Below are 19,536 nucleotides of genomic sequence, written 5' to 3'. Positions count from 1 at the left end.
CATCGCCACCTTGCCACACATGGAATACCTTCCCCCTCCCCCCTCATGTGTGCGAGGTAGCACTAGGAAAAGACAACAAAGGCCCCATTCGTTCACACTCAGTCTCTAGCTGCCACGCAATAATGCCCGAAACCACAGCTCCCTTTCTACATCCAAGCCCCACACAACTTTCCATGGTTTACCCCAGACGCTTCACATGCCCTGATTCAATCCACTGACAGCACGTCAACCCCGGTATACCACATCGATCCAATTCACTCTATTCCTTGCCCTCCTTTCACCCTCCTGCATGTTCAGGCCCCAATCACACAAAATCTTTTCCACTCCATCTTTCCACCTCCAATTTGGTCTCCCACTTCTCCTTGTTCCCTCCACCTCCGACACATATATCCTCTTGGTCAATCTTTCCTCACTCATTCTCTCCATGTGCCCAAACCATTTCAAAACACCCTCTTCAGCTCTCTCAAGCACGCTTTTTTTATTTCCACACATCTCTCCTACCCTTACATTACTTACTCGATCAAACCACCTCACACCACACATTGTTCTCAAACGTCTCATTTCCAGCACATCCACCCTCCTGCGCACAACTCTATCCATAGCCCATGCCTCGCAACCATAGAACATTGTTGGAACCCAGATGCTTTCATATGTATACTGATGTATATCTCTCCTTTTAAACCAGGTATTCCCAGTCACCAGTCCTTTTTCAGCTTATAAATCTACAAGCTCTTCATCATTTCCATTTACAACACTGAACACCCCATGTACACCAATTGTTCCCTGAACTGCCACATTACTCACCTTTGCATTCAAATCACACATCACTATAACCCCATCTCCTGCATCAAAACTATTAACACATTTACTCAGCTGCTCCCAAAACGCCTCTCATGATCTTTCTTCTCATGCCCAGGTGCATATGCACCAATAATCACCCATCTCTCTCCATCCACTTTTACTTTTACCCATATTAGTCTAAAGTTTACTTTCTTACTGTCACATACTCCCACCACTCGTGTTTCAGGAGTAGTGCTACTCCTTCCCTTGCTCTTGTCCTCTCACCAACCCCTGACTTTACTCCCAAGACATTCGAAAACCACTCTTCCCCTTTACCCTTGAGCTTCGTTTCAATCTGAGCCAAAACATCCAGGTTCCTTTCCTCAAACATACTACCTATCTCTCCTTTTTTCTCATCTTGGTTACATCCACACACATTTAGACACCCCAATCTAAACCTTTGAGGAGGATGAGCACTCCCTGCGTGACTCCTTCTTCTGTTTCCCCTTTTAGAAAGTTAAAATACAAGGAGGTGATGGTTTCCAGCCCCCTGCTCCTGTCCCCTTGAGTCGCCTTCTCTGACATGTGAGGAATGCGTGGGAAGTATTCTTTCTCCCCTATCCCTAGGAGGAAGTGAAGTGTTTAAGATATCTGGGAGTGGATTTGGCAGCGGATGGAACCATGGAAGCGGAAGTGAATCATAGGGTGGGGAAGGGGGTGAAATTTCTCGGAGCATTGAAGAATGTGTGGAAGTCGAGAACATTATCTCGGAAAGCAAAAATGGGTATGTTTGAAGGAATAGTGGTTCCAACAATGTTATATGGTTGCGAGGCGTGGGCTGCAGATAGAGTTGTGCAGAGGAGCGTCGATGTGCTGGAAATGAGATGTCTGAGGACAATATGTTGTGTGAGGTGGTTTGATCGAGTAAGTAATAATAGTGTAAGAGAGATGTGTGGTAATAAAAAGAGTGTGGTTGAGAGAGCAGAAGAGGGTGTTTTGAAATGGTTTGGTCACATGGAGAGAATGAGTGAGGAAAGATTAACCAAGAGGATATATGTGTCAGAGGTGGAGGGAACGAGGAGAAGTGGGAGACCAAATTGGAGGTGGAAAGATGGAGTGAAAATGATTTTGAGTGATTGAGGCCTGAACATGCAGGAAGGTGAAAGGCGTGCAAGGAATAGAGTGAATTGGAACGATGTGGTATACCGGGATCGAAGTGCTGTCAGTGGATTGAACCAGGGCATGTGAAGCGTCTGGGGTAAACCATGGAAAGTTTTGTGGGGCCTGGATGTGGAAAGGGAGCTGTTGTTTCGGTGCATAATACATGACAGCGAGAGACTGAGTGTGAACGAATGTGGCCTTTGTTGTCTTTTCCTAGTGTACTTGAAATAATTACAGAAAATATCTCAAAATGCTTCCCCATGCCAACAGACACTCAATAAGTAAGAGATGAGTAATCACATAATCTCTTAAAAGAGTAGCTGTTGATTACTTATTTAAATGCCATAATGTTCCCCAACACATATTTTAACCCTAGATTGTAGGTAATTTAGTTCAGGGAATTTTTAGATCAAAAACCTTTCTGTTTTGAAATTTAAGTATGACAAGGAAATGTTTCTGTACTTCAAATAATCATGGAAAGTATCTCATAATGCTTCTTAAAGTTGACATACCCAATAAATACGAGTTGAATATTTACAGAATCTTCTATAAGGGTAACAAATGATTATTTATTTACAGGTTTTTATGTCATCCCCAGCATGTATTTCAACCCCAGACTCAAATTTGGCATGAAAAATAGTCCTTATACTGAGGTTTTCAAGCAGCTCTATTACCTCATATGAATATCAGAAATTAAAGTATTTCAGGTAATGTGGGCTATTTCTTAGAAATCTCAATGTATCTATTTATATATCTAATGCCCATTCCCTCCAGTAACTCCCTCAAGGGGGTGTCCAAAGCACAAGTCTCCACAACTGGTGAACTCCAGTGACATTTCTTTACCTTTAGAGCCTCACTTTTAATAGGCCACTGGCAGAGGGCAACTCCTGTGCAGTGTTTCCTTAGGCTTTTACTTAATGTTGCAATTAATTACTTGTACCTAATGTTCCTGCGTAATTTTCCAACCTTTTCCGAGAACATTATCTCGGAAAGCAAAAATGGGTATGTTTGAAGGAATAGTGGTTCCAACAATGTTGTATGGTTGCGAGGCGTGGGCTATGGATAGAGTTGTGCGCAGGAGGATGGATGTGCTGGAAATGAGATGTTTGAGGACAATGTGTGGTGTGAGGTGGTTTGATCGAGTAAGTAACGTAAGGGCAAGAGAGATGTGTGGAAATAAAAAGAGCAGGTTGAGAGAGCAGAAGAGGGTGTTTTGAAATGGTTTGGGCACATGGAGAGAATGAGTGAGGAAAGATTGACCAAGAGGATATATGTGTCGGAGGTGGAGGGGACGAGGAGAAGAGGGAGACCAAATTGGAGGTGGAAAGATGGAGTGAAAAAGATTTTGTTTGATTGGGGCCTGAACATGCAGGAGGGTGAAAGGAGGGCAAGGAATAGACTGAATTGGAGCGATGTGGTATACCGGGGTTGACGTGCTGTCAGTGGATTGAATCGGGGCATGTGAAGCGTCTGGGGTAAACCATGGAAAGCTGTGTAGGTATGTATATTTGCGTGTGTGGACGTATGTATATACATGTGTATGGGGATGGGTTGGGCCATTTCTTTCGTCTGTTTCCTTGCGCTACCTCGCAAACGCGGGAGACAGCGACAAAAAAAAAAAAAAAAAAAAAAAAAATTACTACTGCCTAATGCTCCCACCTAATGTTCCTGCTCACTACTTCTACCTAATGCTTTAGCCCAATGTTCCTACCTACTACTTCTGTCTGTTGCTCCTAGCATTTTGCCAAAAGGTAGGGCTAGTTTATAGCATTTACCACAGGAACCTAGAATTTTCAAGAATGAGTTTGTGTTATTATGTGTGACAAGGAGCAATTCTGTTGTTGTGGACAGGATGCCAGCAGTCCACATGTGGTTGAGGCAGAAAGAAAAGACAGGTACCTGGGTCAGTGGAGTGCAGCTTGATAACCATTGAAGTGGTGGCTCACTATGTAGCTATCACTAATCCTCCTGATACCTAGGCTGATAGTACTGCTACCCCAGTTTTGGTACAGCAATGACTTTTCAGACTGATTTCTTTTCTAAAATGCTCAGAAATGATACTGAAATGGATATTACATTTCTGTTTGTGTGATGCTTTCCCAAAGGCTGTGGTTTGAATCTGAACCAATTTAATAAAATTGGATATATTTGATGGCTCACAGTGTTGGTAATGGTGTATGAGCACCCATCAGTAACAATAACTCATACATCACTGAATTTCAATCCAGTCTTTGAGAGAAGCAGTTTTGCTGGAATCATTCAGCAGGTCACACACAACTACTAAAGTTTCTTTGATTTTTACCTTTCTTATAGCAGTAGGGTAATGAAAGTACTTTTGTTTTAAAACAAATGCTTAATTATTAATTACATGCGTCTTTCAGTCTTTAGCAGGAGCAGGCCTAACATCAATCAGCAATGACCAAGCTCAAATACCACCTGGGAATCAAGTGGAAGGGCAGCGTGAGAACCCTATGTATACTGCTTATGAGAACATGACTCCTGAGGAACGACAGGTGAGATTACATTCAAAATTTACTGTTTTGCTTGTTGTATAAAGTATAGGAATAATATCAGTTTGTGGTAGTTCTTTTTTTTTGTGCTCTTAAAGATCTGTTTCAGATATACCTCAGAGAAAATTAACCTTGCTATGAATGGAATGGTTTGTGCTTCTGCTTACTGTAAATGCTCTACCATGACCATGTATTTATGTATCATCCAAACAGACTAGTTTCCTTCTTGGCCTTGGATATATGTTGTTTCAAAAGCCCAGAATCCAGAATCATCTTTAACTTGCATTCCAATCTGTTGATGTGGACCCAGGGAGTTTCATTCCCATCTATCCAATACCTGCATTCTTTAATTCAGTTAATGGCTTTGAATCAAGAGGTTTTTCACTTGCACTATAACCCCCTTCCCCATCAAGACAAGGATGCCAAGGCAAGGTTGTGAACTGTAAGAGAAAGCAATCTGAGATCTCTTACCTAGGTTATATGTACTGATGGGTAGGAATACTGATTTTTTAAAGTAATGCCTCATATATTTGTGTTTTCACTTCTAGAAGGGAACTGAGAGGGGGAGTGGATGACTGGAAATAATACCTTTGTGCATTATCACTTTCTAAAAGTGATAATACATGGGTTAGGGAAGAAAGAATTCTACCTCTGCATTCCCTGCATATCATGGAAGGTTGATAAAGGGGACAGGAGTAAGGAGTTGGAAACCCTCCCCTTCTTATATTCCAACTTCTTAAAGATGGAATAGAAGTAGCCAAGCAGGGAGTGCCCATCCTCCTCAGAGGCTCAAGGTAGGGTGGCTATTCCAACCTCGCTACTGAGGGAAATGGTGATCAGGTATGAAAAAAAAATAGAAACAGGTGGAGCAAAAATTGTTCCTCAGAAGCTCAGTTCTGATGCTCCTCCATTAAGGCATGAAAAAACAGGCAGATAGATAAAGTTTTTATTATATTATATTATTATACTTTATTGCCATTTCCTCTCCTTGTATTTCAATTTCTAAAAGGGGAAACAGAAGAAGGAGTCAACCGAGGAGTGCTCGTCCTCCTCAAATGCTCAGATTGTGGTGTCTGAATGTGTGTGGATGTAACCAAGTTGAGAAGGAGAGATAGGAAATATGTTTGAGGAAAGAATCCTAGATGTTCTGGCTCTGCGTAAAACGAAGCTCAAGGGTAAAGGGGAGGAATGGTTTAGGAAAGTCTTGGGAGTAAAGTCAGGGGTTGGTGAGAGGATAAGAGCTAAGGAAGGAGTAACACTACTCCTGAAACAGGAGTTGTAGGAGTATGTGATAGTGTAAGAAAATTAATTCTAGATTGATGTGGGTAGAACTGAAAGTGAATGGAGAGAGATAGGTGATTATTGGTACTTATGCACCTGGTCATGAGATGAAAGTGTTTTGGGGTGCAGCTAAGTGTCTTTGTCAGCAGCTTTGATGCATGAGACCAGGATTTAGTGATGGGTGATTTAAATGCAAAGGTGAGTAATGTTGCAGTTGAGGGTATAATTGGTGTACATGGGTATTCAGTACTGTGAATGGAAATGGTGAAGAACTTGTGGATTTGTGTGCATAAAAAAGACTGGTGATTGGGAATACCTGGTTTAAAAAGAGATATACATATGTGAGTAGGAGAGATGGTCAAAGGGCATTATTCGATTATGTGTTAATTGATAGGCACGTAAAAGAGAGACTTTTGGATGTTAATGTTCTGAGAGGGGCACCTGGAGGGATGTCTGATCACTATCTTGTGGAAGCGAAGGTAAAACTTTGTAGAGGTTTTCAAAAAAGAAGAGAGAATGTTTGGGAGAAGAAAATGGTGAGAGTAAGTGAGCTTGGAAAGGAGACTTGTGTGAGGAAGTATCAGGAGAGATTGAGAGTAGAATGACAAAAAGTGAGAACAGATGATGAGAGGAGTGGTTGAAGAATGGGATATATTTAGGGAAGCACTGATGGCTTGTGCAAAAGATGCATGTGGCATGAGAAAGGTGGGAGGTGATCAGATTAGAAAGGGTAATGAGTGGTGGGATGAAGAAGTAAAGTTGTTAGTGAAAGAGAAATGAGAGGCTTTTGGACAATACTTGAAAGGAAGGAGGGCGAATGACTGGGAGATGTATAAAAGAAAGTGGCAAGAGGTCAAGAGAAAGGTGCAAGGGTTGAGAAAGAGGGCAAATGTGAATTGGGGTGAGAGAGTATCATTAAACTCAAGGGAGAATAAAAAGATGTTTTGGAAGGATGTAATAACAGGTAGTGATGAAGTGAATATTTTGAAGGTTTGTTGAATGTGTTTGATGATAGAGTGGCAGATATAGGGTGTTTTGGTCGGGGTGGTGTGCGAAGTGAGAGGGCCACGGAGAATGGTTTCATTAAGAGAGAAGAGATAGTGAGAGCTTTGTGAATAATGAAATCCAGTAAGGCATTGGGTTTGGATGGTATTGCATTAGAATTTATAATGAAAGGTGGTGACTGTGTTGTTGACTGGTTGGTAAGGATATTCATTGTATGTATGGATCAAGGTGAAGTGCCTGAGGACTCACAGAATGCATGCATTGTGCCATTGTAAAAAGGCAAAGGAGATAAAGCTAAGGGTTCAAACTACGGAGGCATATGTTTGCTGAGTATTCATGGGAAATTATATAGGAGGATATTGATTGAGAGGGTGAAGGCATGTGCAGAGCATCAGATTGGGGAAGAGCGGTGTGGTTTCAGAAGGGGTTGAGGATATGTGGATCAGGCGTTTGCTTTGAAGAATGTGTGTGAGAAATACTTGGAAAAACAGATGGCTTATGCAAAAGATGCATGTGGCATGAGAAAGGTGGGAGGTGGGCAGAATAGAAAGGGCAATGAGTGGTGGGATGAAGAAGTAAAGTTGTTTGTGAAAGAGAAAGGAGAGGCATTTGGATAATACTTGCAAGGAAGGAGTGCAAATGACTGGTAGATGTATAGAAGAAAACCAGTGGGACAAAAAGAGATAGGTGCAAGGTTTGAAAAAGACAAAAGAGAGTTGGGGTGAGAGTATCATTAAACTTTTGGGAGTTTTGGAAGTTCGTAAGTAATGTGCATAAAACAAGAGAACACAGGTGATGAGGGCAAGTGGAGAAATAATAATGGGTAATGATGAAGTGAGAAGGAGATGGAGTGAATATTTTGAAGGTATATTGAATGCATTTCATGAATAGAGATGCTTTGTGGAAGGTTTTAAGAGTATATGGTGGGGGAGGTAAGTTACTAGAAGTAGTGAAAAGTTTTTACCAAGGATGTAAGGCATGAATACAAGTAGGAAGAGAGGAAAGTGTTCCCATTGAATATCAGTTTGCGGCAGGGATGTGTGATGTCTCCAAGGTTGTTTGATTTGTTTATAGATGGGATGGTTAGGGAGGTGAATGCAAGAGTTTTGGAGACAGGGGCAGGTATGCAGTCTGTTGTGGATGAGAGGGCTTAGGATACAATGCTAGTGGCTGATTTGGGTGAGAAACTGCAGAAGTTGGTGTCTAAGTTTGGTAAAGTGTGTGAAAGAAGAGAGTTGAGAGTAAATGTGAATAAGAGCAAGGTTATTAGGTTCAGTAGGGTTGAGGGACAAGTTAATTAGGAGATAAGTTTGAATGTAGAAAAAGTGTAGGAAGTGGAGTGTTTTAGATATCTGGGAGTGGACTTAACAGTGGATGGAACCATGGAAATGGAAGTGAGTCACAGGTTGGGGGAGAGGGTGAAGGTTTTGAAGGATGTGTGGAAGGCAAGAACATTATCTCCGAGACCAAAATGGGTATGTTTGGAATAGTGATTCCAACAATGTTATATGGTTGCAAGGCATGGGCTATAGATAGGGTTGTGCGGAGAAGGGTGGATGTGTTGGAAATGAAATGTTTGAGGACAGTATGTGGTGTGAGGTGGTTTGATCAAGTAAGTAATGCAAGGGTAAGAGAGATGTGTGGTAATAAAAAGAGTGTGGTTGAGAGAGAAGAAGAGGGTGTGTTGAAATGGTTTGGACACATAGAGAGAATGAGTGAGGAAAGATTGAGAAAGAGGATACATGTGTCAGAGGTGGAGGGAAGCAGGAGACCAAACTGGAGGTAAAAGGATGGAGTGAAAAAGATTTTGAGCAGTCGAAGCCTGAACATACAGGAGGGTGAAAGGCGTGCAAGGAATAGAGTGATTTGGAACGATATGGTATACCGGGGTTGACGTGCTGTCAATGGATTGAACCATGGCATGTGAAGCGTCTGGGGTTAACTATGGAAAATTTTGTGGGGCCTATATGTGCAAAGGGAGCTGTGGTTTCAGTGTATTATGCATGACAGGTAGAGACTGACTGTGAACAAATGTAGCCTTTTGTTGTCTGTTCCTGGCAGAGCCTCGCTGGGTGTGTGTGTGTGTGTGTGTGTGTGTGTGTGTGTGTGTGTGCACTATTTCGTGAGTAGCAGGGTCGCATCGGGAATAGATGAAGGCAATATGTTTGGATATTTGCATGTGTATATATGTATATATCTGTGTGTGTATATGTGTGTGTGAGTGTTTATGTATATACATGTGGATTTGGGTAGGTTGGGCCATTCCTCATCTCTTTCCTTGTGCTACCTCGCTGGCACTGGAGACAGCGGTTAAGTATAATAAATAATAAGTGAAATATATATTTTATTTATATTATTATACTTTGTCGCTGTCTCTCACGTTAGTAAGGAAGTGCAAGGAAACAGACAAAAGAATGGCCAAACCCACCCACATACACATTTATATACATACACGTCCATGCATGCACATATACATACCTATACATTTCAACGTATACATATATATGCATACATACACATATGCATATAAACACATGTACATAATTCATACTTGCTGCCTTTATTCATTCCAGTCACCTCCCCGCCACACATGAAATAGCATCCCTCCTCCCCCTGCGAGGTAGCACTAGGAAAAGACAAAAGACCACATTCATTCACACTCAGTCTTTAGGCGTCATGCACAATGCACCGAAACCACAGCTCCTTTTCCACATCCAGGCCCCACAAAACGTTCCATGGTCTACACCAGACGCTTCACATGCCCTGGTTCAATCCATTGGCACCACATTGACCCCGGTATACCACATTGTTCCAATTCACTATTCCTTGCACGCCTTTCACCCTCCTGTATGTTCAGGCCCCAAGCACTCAAATCTTTTTCACTCCATCCTTCCACTTCCAAATAGGTCTCCCACTTCTCCTCATTCCCTCCACTTCTGACACATATATCCTCTTTGTCAATCTTTCCTCACTCATTCTCTCCATGTGACCAAACCATTTCAATATCCCCTCTTTTGCTCTCTCAACCATATTTCTTTTTATAATCACACATCTCTCTCACCCTTTTGCTATGTAATCGATCAAACAACCTCACACCACATATTGTCCTCAAACATCTCATTTCCAACACATCCACCCTCCTCTGCACAACCCTATCTACAGCCCATGCCTCACAATCACATAACATTGTTGGAACCACTATTCCTTCAAACATACCCATTTTTGCTCTCTGAGAGAACATTCTCACCTTCCCCACATTCTTCAACGCTCCCAGAACCTTCGCCCCCTCCCCCACCCTGTGACTCACTTCCTCTTCCATGGCTCCATCCACTGCCAAATCCACTCCTAGATATCTAAAACACTTTACTATCTCCAGTTTTTCTCCATTCAAACTTACCTCCCAATTTACCCTACTGAACCTCATAACTGTGCTCTTATTCGCATTTACTCTCAGCTTTCTTCTTTCACACGCTTTACCAAACTCAGTCACCAGCTTCTGCAGTTTCTCACCCGAATCAGCCACCAATGCTGTAAAGTCAGTGAACAACAACTTACTTCCCAAGCCCTCTCATCTACAACAGACTGCATACTTGCCCCTCTCTCCAAAACTCTTGCATTCACCTCCCTAACAACCCCATCCATAAACAAATTAAACAACCATGGAGACATAATGCATCCTTGCTGCAAATTGACATTCACTGGAAACCAATCACTTTCTTCTCTTCCTACTCATACACATGCCTTACATCCTCGATAAAAAATTTTCACTGCTTCTAGCAACTTAACTCGCTTACCATATACTTTTAATACCTTCCACAGAGCATCTCTATCAACCCTACGATATGCCTTCTCCAGATCCATAAATGCTAAATACAAATACATCTGTTTTTCTAAGTATTTCTCACATGCATTCTTCAAAGCAAACACCTGATCCACACTTCTGAAACCACACTGCTCTTCCCTCGTATAATGCTCTGTACATGCTTTCACCCTCTCAGTCAATACCCTCCCATATAATTTCCCAGGAATGTTCAACGAATGTATACCTCTCTCTGTAATTTGAACACTCGCCTTTATCCCCTTCACCTTTGTACAGTGGCACTATGCATGCGTTCCACGAATCCTCAGGCACTTACCATGAACCATACATACATTGAATATCCTCACCAACCAGTCAACAACACAGTCATCACCTTTTTTAATAATTTCCACAGCAGTACCATCCAAACTTGCCGCCTTGCCAGCTTTCATCTTTCACAAAGATTTCAATACCTCTTCTCTGTTTACCAAATCCTTCTCCCTGACCCTCTCACTTCGCACACCACCTCAACCAAAACACCGTATATCTGCCACTCTATCATCAAACACATTCAGCAAACCTTTAAAATATTCACTCCATCTCCCTTTCACTTCACCACTACTTGTTATTACCTCCCCATTTGCCCCCTTCACCAATGTTCCCATTTGTTCCCTTGTCTTACGCTTTTTATTTACCTCCTTTCAGAACATCTTTTTATTCTCCCTAAAATTCAATGATACTCTCTCATCCCAACTCTCATTTGCCCTCTTTTACACCTCTTGCACCTTTCTCCGGACCTCTTGCCTCTTTCTTTTATACATCTCCTAGTGATTTGCACTATTTCCCTGCAAAAATCATCCAAATGCCTCTCTCTTCTCTTTCACTAACAATCTTACTTCATCCCATCATTCACTTCCCTTTCTATTCTGCCCACCTTCCACCTTTCTCATGCCACAGTCATCTTTTGGGCAAGCCATCACTGCTTCCCTAAATACATCCCATTTCTCTCCCACTCCCCTTATGTCATTTGCTCTCACCTTTTTCCATTCTGCTTTCAATCTCTTCTGTTACTTCCTTGCAGAAGTCTCCTTTCAAAGCTCACTTACTCTCTCCACCTTCTTCAACCCAACATTCTCTCTTCTTTTCTGAAAACCTCTACATATCTTCACCTTCACCTCAACAAGATAATGATTAGACATATATATTTTACTTTGTCGCTGTCTCCTGCATTAGCGAGGTAGCGCAAGGAAACAGACGAAAGATGACCCCTACCCACCCACATACACATTATATACATAAAAGCCCACACACACACCTATACATTTCAACGTATACATACATATACTGACATATACATATATACACATGTCCATATTCATACTTGCTGCCTTCATCCTTTCCTGTCGCCACCCCGCCACACATGAAATGGCATCCTCCTCCTCCCGTGCGTGCACAAGGTAGTGCTAGGAAAAGACAACAAAGGCCACATTCATTCACACTCAGTCTCTAGCTGTCATGTGTAATGCATTGAAATCACAGCTCCTTTGCCACATCCCGGCCCTACAAAACTTACCATGATTTACCCCAGACTCTTCACATGCCCTGGTTCAATCAGTTAACAGCACATCGAAACCGATATACCACATCGTTCCAATTCACTCTATTCCTTGCACACCTTTTACCCTCCTGTATGTTCTGGCCCTGATCGCACAAAATCTTTTTCACTCCATCCTTTCACCTCCAATTTGGTCTCCCACTTCTCCTCATTTCCTCCACTTCTGACACATATATCCTCTTTGTTAATCTTTCCTCATTCATTCTCTCCAAGTGACAAAACCATTTCAATACACCCTCTTCTGCTCTCTCAACCACACTCTTTTTATCACCACACATCTCTCTTACCCTTTCATTACTTATTTGGTCAAACCACCTCACACTACATATTGTCCTCAAACATCTCATTTCCAACACATTCACACAACTCTATCTGTGGCCCATGCCTCGCAACCATATAACATTGTTGAAACCACTATTCCTTCATACATACCCATTTTTGCTCTTCAAGATAACGTTCTCACCTTCCACATATTTGTCAATACCCCCAAAACCTTCACTCCTTCATCCACCCTATGACTCACTTCCACTTCCACTACTACATCCACTCACAGATATCTAAACACTTCACTTCCTCCAGTTCTTCTTCATTCAAAATTACCTCCCAATTTACTTGTCCCTCAATCCTACTGAACCTAATAACCTTGCTCTTATTCACATTTACCTTCAGCTTTCTACTTTCACACACTTTACCAAACTCATTCACCAGCTTTTGCAGTTTCTTACACGAATCAACCACCAGCGCTCTATCATCAACAAACAACTACTGACTCACTTCCCAAACCCCTCATCCACAGTAGACTGCATACTTGCCCCTCTCTCCAAAACTCTTGCATTCGCCTCCCTAACAACCCCATCCATAAACAAATTAAACAGCCATGGAGACATCACGCACCCCTGCCGCAAACTGACATTCACTGAGAACCAATCACTTTCTCTTCCTACTCCTATACATGCTTTACATACTTGGTAAAAACTTTTTACTGCTAAGTATTTCTCGCATACATTCTTCAAAGCAAACATTTGATCCACACATCCTCTGCCACTTCTTAAACCACACTGCTCTTCCCCAATCTGATGCTCTGTCCTCTCAATCAATACCCTTCTATATAATTTCCCAGGAATACTCAACAAACTTATACCTCTAATTTGAACACTCACGTTGGAGAGAATGAGTGAGGAAAGATTGACAGCGAGGATATATGTGTCAGAGGTGGAAGGAACGAGAAGTGGGAGACCAAATTGGATGTGGAAGGATGGAGTGAAAAAGATTTTGAGCAATTGGGTCCTGAACATACAGGAGGGTGAAAGGCACGCAAGAAATGGAGTGAATTGGAATGATGTGGTATACCGGGGTCAACGTGCTGTCAATGGATTGAACTAGGGCGAGTGAAGTGTCTGGGGTAAACCATGGAAAGTTTTGTGGGACATGGATGTGGAAAGGGATCTGTGGCTTCGTTGCATTACACATGACAGCTAGAGACTGAGTGTGAATGAATGTGGCCTTTGTTGTCTTTTCCTAGTGCTACCTCATGTGCACGTGGGGGGAGGGGGGTGCCATTTTCATGTGTGGTAGGGTGGTGGTGGGAATATATGAAGGGAGTATGTATGAATATGTACATGTGTATATATGTATATGTCTGTGTATGTTTTATATTTTATTTTACTTTGTCGCTGTCTCCCGCGTTTGCAAGGTAGCGCAAGGAAAAAGACGAAAGAAATGGCCCAACCCACCCCCATACACATGTATATACATACACGTCCCCACACGTAAATATACATACCCATACATCTCAATGTACACATATATATACACACCCAGACATATACATATATACACATGCACACAATTCACACTGTCTGCCTTTATTCATTCCCATCGCCATCTCGCCACACATGGAATAACATCCCCCTCCCCCCTCATGTGTGCAAGGCAGCGCTAGGAAAAGACAACAAAGGCCCCATTCGTTCACACTCAGTCTCTAGCTGTCATGCAATAATGCCCGAAACCACAGCTCCCTTTCCACATCCAGGCCCCACAGAACTTTCCATGGTTTACCCCAGATGCTTCACATGCCCTGATTCAATCCATTGACAGCACGTCGACCCCGGTATACCACATCGATCCAATTCACTCTATTCCTTGCCCGCCTTTCACCCCCCTGCATGTTCAGGCCCCGATCACTCAAAATCTTTTTTACTCCATCTTCTCACCTCCAATTTGGTCTCCTACTTCTTGTTCCCTCCACCTCTGACACATATATCCTCTTGGTCAATCTTTCCTCACTCATTCTCTCCATGTGCCCAAACCATTTCAAAACACCCTCTTCTGCTCTCTCAACCACGCTCTTCTTATTTCCACACATCTCTCTTACCCTTACATTACTTACTCGATCAAACCACCTCACACCACATACTGTCCTCAAACATCTCATTTCCAGCACATCCACCCTCCTAAGCACAACTCTATCCATAGTCCACGCCTTGCAACCATACAACATTGTTGGAACCACTATTCCTTCAAACATAGCCATAGTCTGTGTATGTATATGTAAGTATACATCGAAATGTATAGGTTTGTATATTTGTATGTGTGGGTGTCTATGTATATACATGTGTATGTGGGTGGGTTGGGCCATTCTTTTGTCTGTTTCCTTTTACTACCTCGCTAAAACGGAAGACAGCGACAAAGTATAATAAATGAATAATATATTTTATATTTATTTATTAAACTTTGTCGCTGTCTCCCACATTATCGAGTTAGCGCAAGGAAACAGATGAAAGAATGGCCCAACCCAGCCACATACACATGCATATACATACACGTCCACACATGCACATATACATACCTATATATATATATATACACACACAGATGTATACATATATGCACATGTACAAAATTTATACTATCTGCCCTTATTCGTTCCTGTTGCCACCCCACCACACGTGAAATGGCAACCCCTTCCCCCTGCATGTGCGCAAGGTAGCGCTAGGAAAAGACAACAAAGGCCACATTCATTCACACTCATTCTCTAGCTGTCATGTATAATGCACCAAAACCACAGCTCCCTTTCCACATCCAGGTCCCACAAATCTTTCAATTGTTTACCCCAGTCGCTTCACATGCCCTGGTTCAATCCATTGACAGCACATCGACCCCGGTATACCACATCGTTCCAATTCGCTCTATTCCTTGCAAGCCTTTCACCCTCCTGGATGTTCAGGCCCCAATCACTCAAAATCTTTTTCACTCCATCTTTCCACCTCCAATTTGGTCTCCCACTTCTCGTTCCCTCCACCTCTGACACATGTATCCTCTTTGTCAATCTCACCTCACTCATTCTCTCCATGTGACCAAACCATTTCAAAACACCCTCTTCTGCTCTCTCAACCACACTCTTTTTATTATATATCATATATATTTCCCCTTCTAGAAAGTTATAAATAAAATAATATATATATATATATATATATATATATATATATATATATATGGGCCTTTGAGGGAATACCCTCACCTGGCCCAGTTCTCTGTTCCTTCTTTTGGAAAATTAAAAAAAAAAAAAAAGAGAGGGGAGGATTTCCAGCCCCCCGCTCCCTCCCCTTTTAGTCGCCTTCTACAACACGCAGGGAATACGTGGGAAGTATTCTTTCTCCCTTATCCCCAGGGAAAATATATATATATATATATATATATATATATATATATATATATATATATATATATATATATATATATCTTTTTCTTTCTTTCAAGCTATTCGCCTTTTCCTGCATTAGCGAGGTAGCGTTAAGAACAGAGGACTGGGCCTTTGAGGGAATACCCTCACCTGGCCCAATTCTCTGTTCCTTCTTTTGGAAAATTAAAAAAAAAAAATGAGAGGGGAGGATTTCCAGCCCCCCGCTCCCTCCCCTTTTAGTCGCCTTCTATGACACGCAGGGAATACGTGGGAAGTATTCTTTCTTCCCTATCCCAGGGAAAATATATATATATATATATATATATATATATATATATAGCATTTATGGATCTGGAGAAGGCATATGATAGAGTTGATAGAGATGCTCTGTGGAAGGTATTAAGAATATATGGTGTGGGAGGCAAGTTGTTAGAAGCAGTGAAAAGTTTTTATCGAGGATGTAAGGCATGTGTACGTGTAGGAAGAGAGGAAAGTGATTGGTTCTCAGTGAATGTAGATTTGCGGCAGGGGTGTGTGGTGTCTCCATGGTTGTTTAATTTGTTTATGGATGGGGTTGTTAGGGAGGTGAATGCAAGAGTATTGGAAAGAGGGGCAAGTATGAAGTCTGTTGGGGATGAGAGAGCTTGGGAAGTGAGTCAGTTGTTGTTCGCTGATGATACAGCGCTGGTGGCTAATTCATGTGAGAAACTGCAGAAGCTGGTGACTGAGTTTGGTAAAGTGTGTGAAAGAAGAAAGTTAAGAGTAAATGTGAATAAGAGCAAGGTTATTAGGTACAGTAGGGTTGAGGGTCAAGTCAATTGGGAGGTAAGTTTGAATGGAGAAAAACTGGAGGAAGTAAAGTGTTTTAGATATCTGGGAGTGGATCTGGCAGCGGATGGAACCATGGAAGCGGAAGTGGATCATAGGGTGGGGGAGGGGGCAAAAATACTGGGAGCCTTGAAGAATGTGTGGAAGTCGAGAACATTATCTCGGAAAGCAAAAATGGGTATGTTTGAAGGAATAGTGTTTCCAACAATGTTGTATGGTTGCGAGGCGTGGGCTATGGATAGAATTGTGCGCAGGAGGATGGATGTGCTGGAAATGAGATGTTTGAGGACAATGTGTGGTGTGAGGTGGTTTGATCTAGTAAGTAACGTAAGGGTAAGAGAGATGTGTGGAAATAAAAAGAGCGTGGTTGAGAGAGCAGAAGAGGGTGTTTTGAAATGGTTTGGGCACATGGAGAGAATGAGTGAGGAAAGATTGACCCAGAGGATATATGTGTCGGAGGTGGAGGGAACGAGGAGAAGAGGGAGACCAAATTGTAGGTGGAAAGATGGAGTGAAAAAGATTTTGTGTGATCGGGGCCTGAACATGCAGGAGGGTGAAAGGAGGGCAAGGAATAGAGTGAATTGGATCGATGTGGTATACCTGGGTTGACGTGCTGTCAGTGGATTGAATCAAGGCATGTGAAGCGTCTGGGGTAAAGCATGGAAAGCTGTGTAGGTATGTATATTTGAGTGTGTGGACGTATGTATATACATGTATATGGTGGTGGGTTGGGCCATTTCTTTCGTCTGTTTCCTTGCGCTACCTCGCAAATGCGGGAGACAGCGACAAAGCAAAAAAATATATATATATATATATATATATATATATATATATATATATATATATATATATATATATATATACATATATATATACATATATATACATATATATATATATATATATATATATATATATATATATATATATATATATATATATATATATATATATATATACATATATATATATATATATATATATATATATATATATATATATATATATATATATATATATACATATACATATATATATATATATATATATATATATATATATATATATATATATATTATAGTTATTTTATCTATTTATTATACTTTGTCGCTGTCTCCCGCGTTAGCGAGGTAGCACAAGGAAACAGACGAAATAATGGCCCAACCCACCCACATACACATGTATATACATACATGTCCACATACATACTTATACATTTCACCGTATAAATATATGTACATACACAGACATATACATATATCCACATGTACATAATTCATACTTGCTGCCTTTATTCATCCCCATTACAACCCCGCCACACATGAAATGACACCCCCCTCCCTCCGCATGAGGTAGCACTAGGAAAAGACAACAAAGGCCACATTCGTTCACACTCAGTCTCTAGCCATCATGTATAATGCATCGAAACACAGCTCCCTTTCCTCATCCAGGCCCCACAAAGCTTTCCATGGTTTACCCAAGACACTTCACATGCCCTGATTCAATCCATTGACAGCACGTTGGTCCCAGTATATCACATCGTTCCAATTCACACTATTCCTTGGACACCTTTCACTCTCCTGTATGTTCAGGGCCCGATCACTCAAAATCTTTTTCACTCCATCCTTCCACCTCCAATTTGGTCTCCCACTTCTCCTCATTCCCTCCACCTCTGACACATATATCCTCTTGGTCAATCTTTCCTCACTCATTCTCCCATTGTGACCAAACAATTTCAACACATCCTCTTCTGCTCTCTCAACCACACTCTTCATTACCACACATCTCTCTTACCCTTTCATTACTTACTCAATCAAACCACTTCACACCACATACTGTCCTTAAACGTCTCATTTCCAACACATCCACCCTCCTCTGAACAACCCTATCTATAGCCCATGCCTTGCAACCACATAACATTGTTGGAACCACTATTCCTTCAAACATACCCATTTTTGCTTTCCGAGATAATATTCTCGCCTTCCACACATTCTTCAATGCTCCCAGAACCTTCGCCCCTTCCCCCACCCTGTGACTCACTTCCACTTCCATGGTTCCATCCGCTGCGAAATCCACTCCCAGATATCTAAAACACTTCTTCCAGTTTTTCTCCATTCAAACTTACCTCCCAGTGGACTTGTCCCTCAACCCTACTGTACCTAATAACCTTGCTCTTATTCACATTTACTCTCAGCTTTCTTTCATATACTTTACCAAACTCAGTCACCAGCTTCTGCAGTTTCTCACCTGAATCAGCCACGAGCGCTGTATCTTCAGTGAACAACGTATATATATATATATATATATATATATATATATATATATATATATATATATATATATATTGGAAAGGATCACAATTTTGCGCGTGATCAAGATATTCCTATGAGTCCACGGGGAAAATGAAACACGAAAAGTTCCCAAGTGCACTTTCGTGTAATAATCACATCATCAGGGGAGACTCAAGAGAGGATTATAACAGTTAGTTGACATACATCGAAGAGACGAAGCTAGGATGCCATTTGGTAAACATGTGATTGTCCAAAACATACAACAAGCGTTCATAAACTTATCATTTTACAAATCTTATCAACAATAAAGTTATCTAATTTGTACAGACCATCACTAATATTAAGATTATAATTCTTTGTGTATTTAATAATAGAAGATTCAATGATATTTCTCTTGGTAATAGAGTTAGAGTTAACAACTGAGATGGCGTTACTCCAGTCAGTACAATGATCATAGTTTTTAACATGATTAAACAAGGCATTTGATTCTTGTCCTGTTCTTATACTATATTTATGTTGCTTAAGTCTAACAGAAAGATCCTTACCCGTCTGACCAACATAAAATTTATCACAGTTACCACAAG

The 19,536-nt window shown here is 41.3% G+C and overlaps 1 protein-coding gene across 5 annotated transcripts in view; it reads left to right on the top strand.

Annotated features, from left to right (window-relative positions):
* The window catches only part of LOC139762069 (uncharacterized), a 455,708-nt gene that overhangs the window by 211,532 nt on the left and 224,640 nt on the right, over nucleotides 1-19,536 (top strand). For all 5 annotated transcript variants that reach the window (XR_011715680.1, XM_071686826.1, XM_071686827.1 and 2 more), the window contains one exon: nucleotides 4,323-4,454. Coding sequence is in view for 4 of the 5 variants with exons in the window: in XM_071686826.1 (XP_071542927.1) it covers nucleotides 4,323-4,454 (132 nt within the window). In the remaining variant the exon portion in view is untranslated. The remainder of the gene's footprint in view (nucleotides 1-4,322; nucleotides 4,455-19,536) is intronic.

The sequence above is a fragment of the Panulirus ornatus genome, chromosome 3 (assembly GCF_036320965.1).
Source record: "Panulirus ornatus isolate Po-2019 chromosome 3, ASM3632096v1, whole genome shotgun sequence".
In the NCBI taxonomy this organism is placed as follows: domain Eukaryota; kingdom Metazoa; phylum Arthropoda; class Malacostraca; order Decapoda; family Palinuridae; genus Panulirus; species Panulirus ornatus.
The sequence above is the reverse complement of the archived record's forward strand: the minus strand, read 5'-3'. Positions and strand labels throughout refer to the sequence as shown.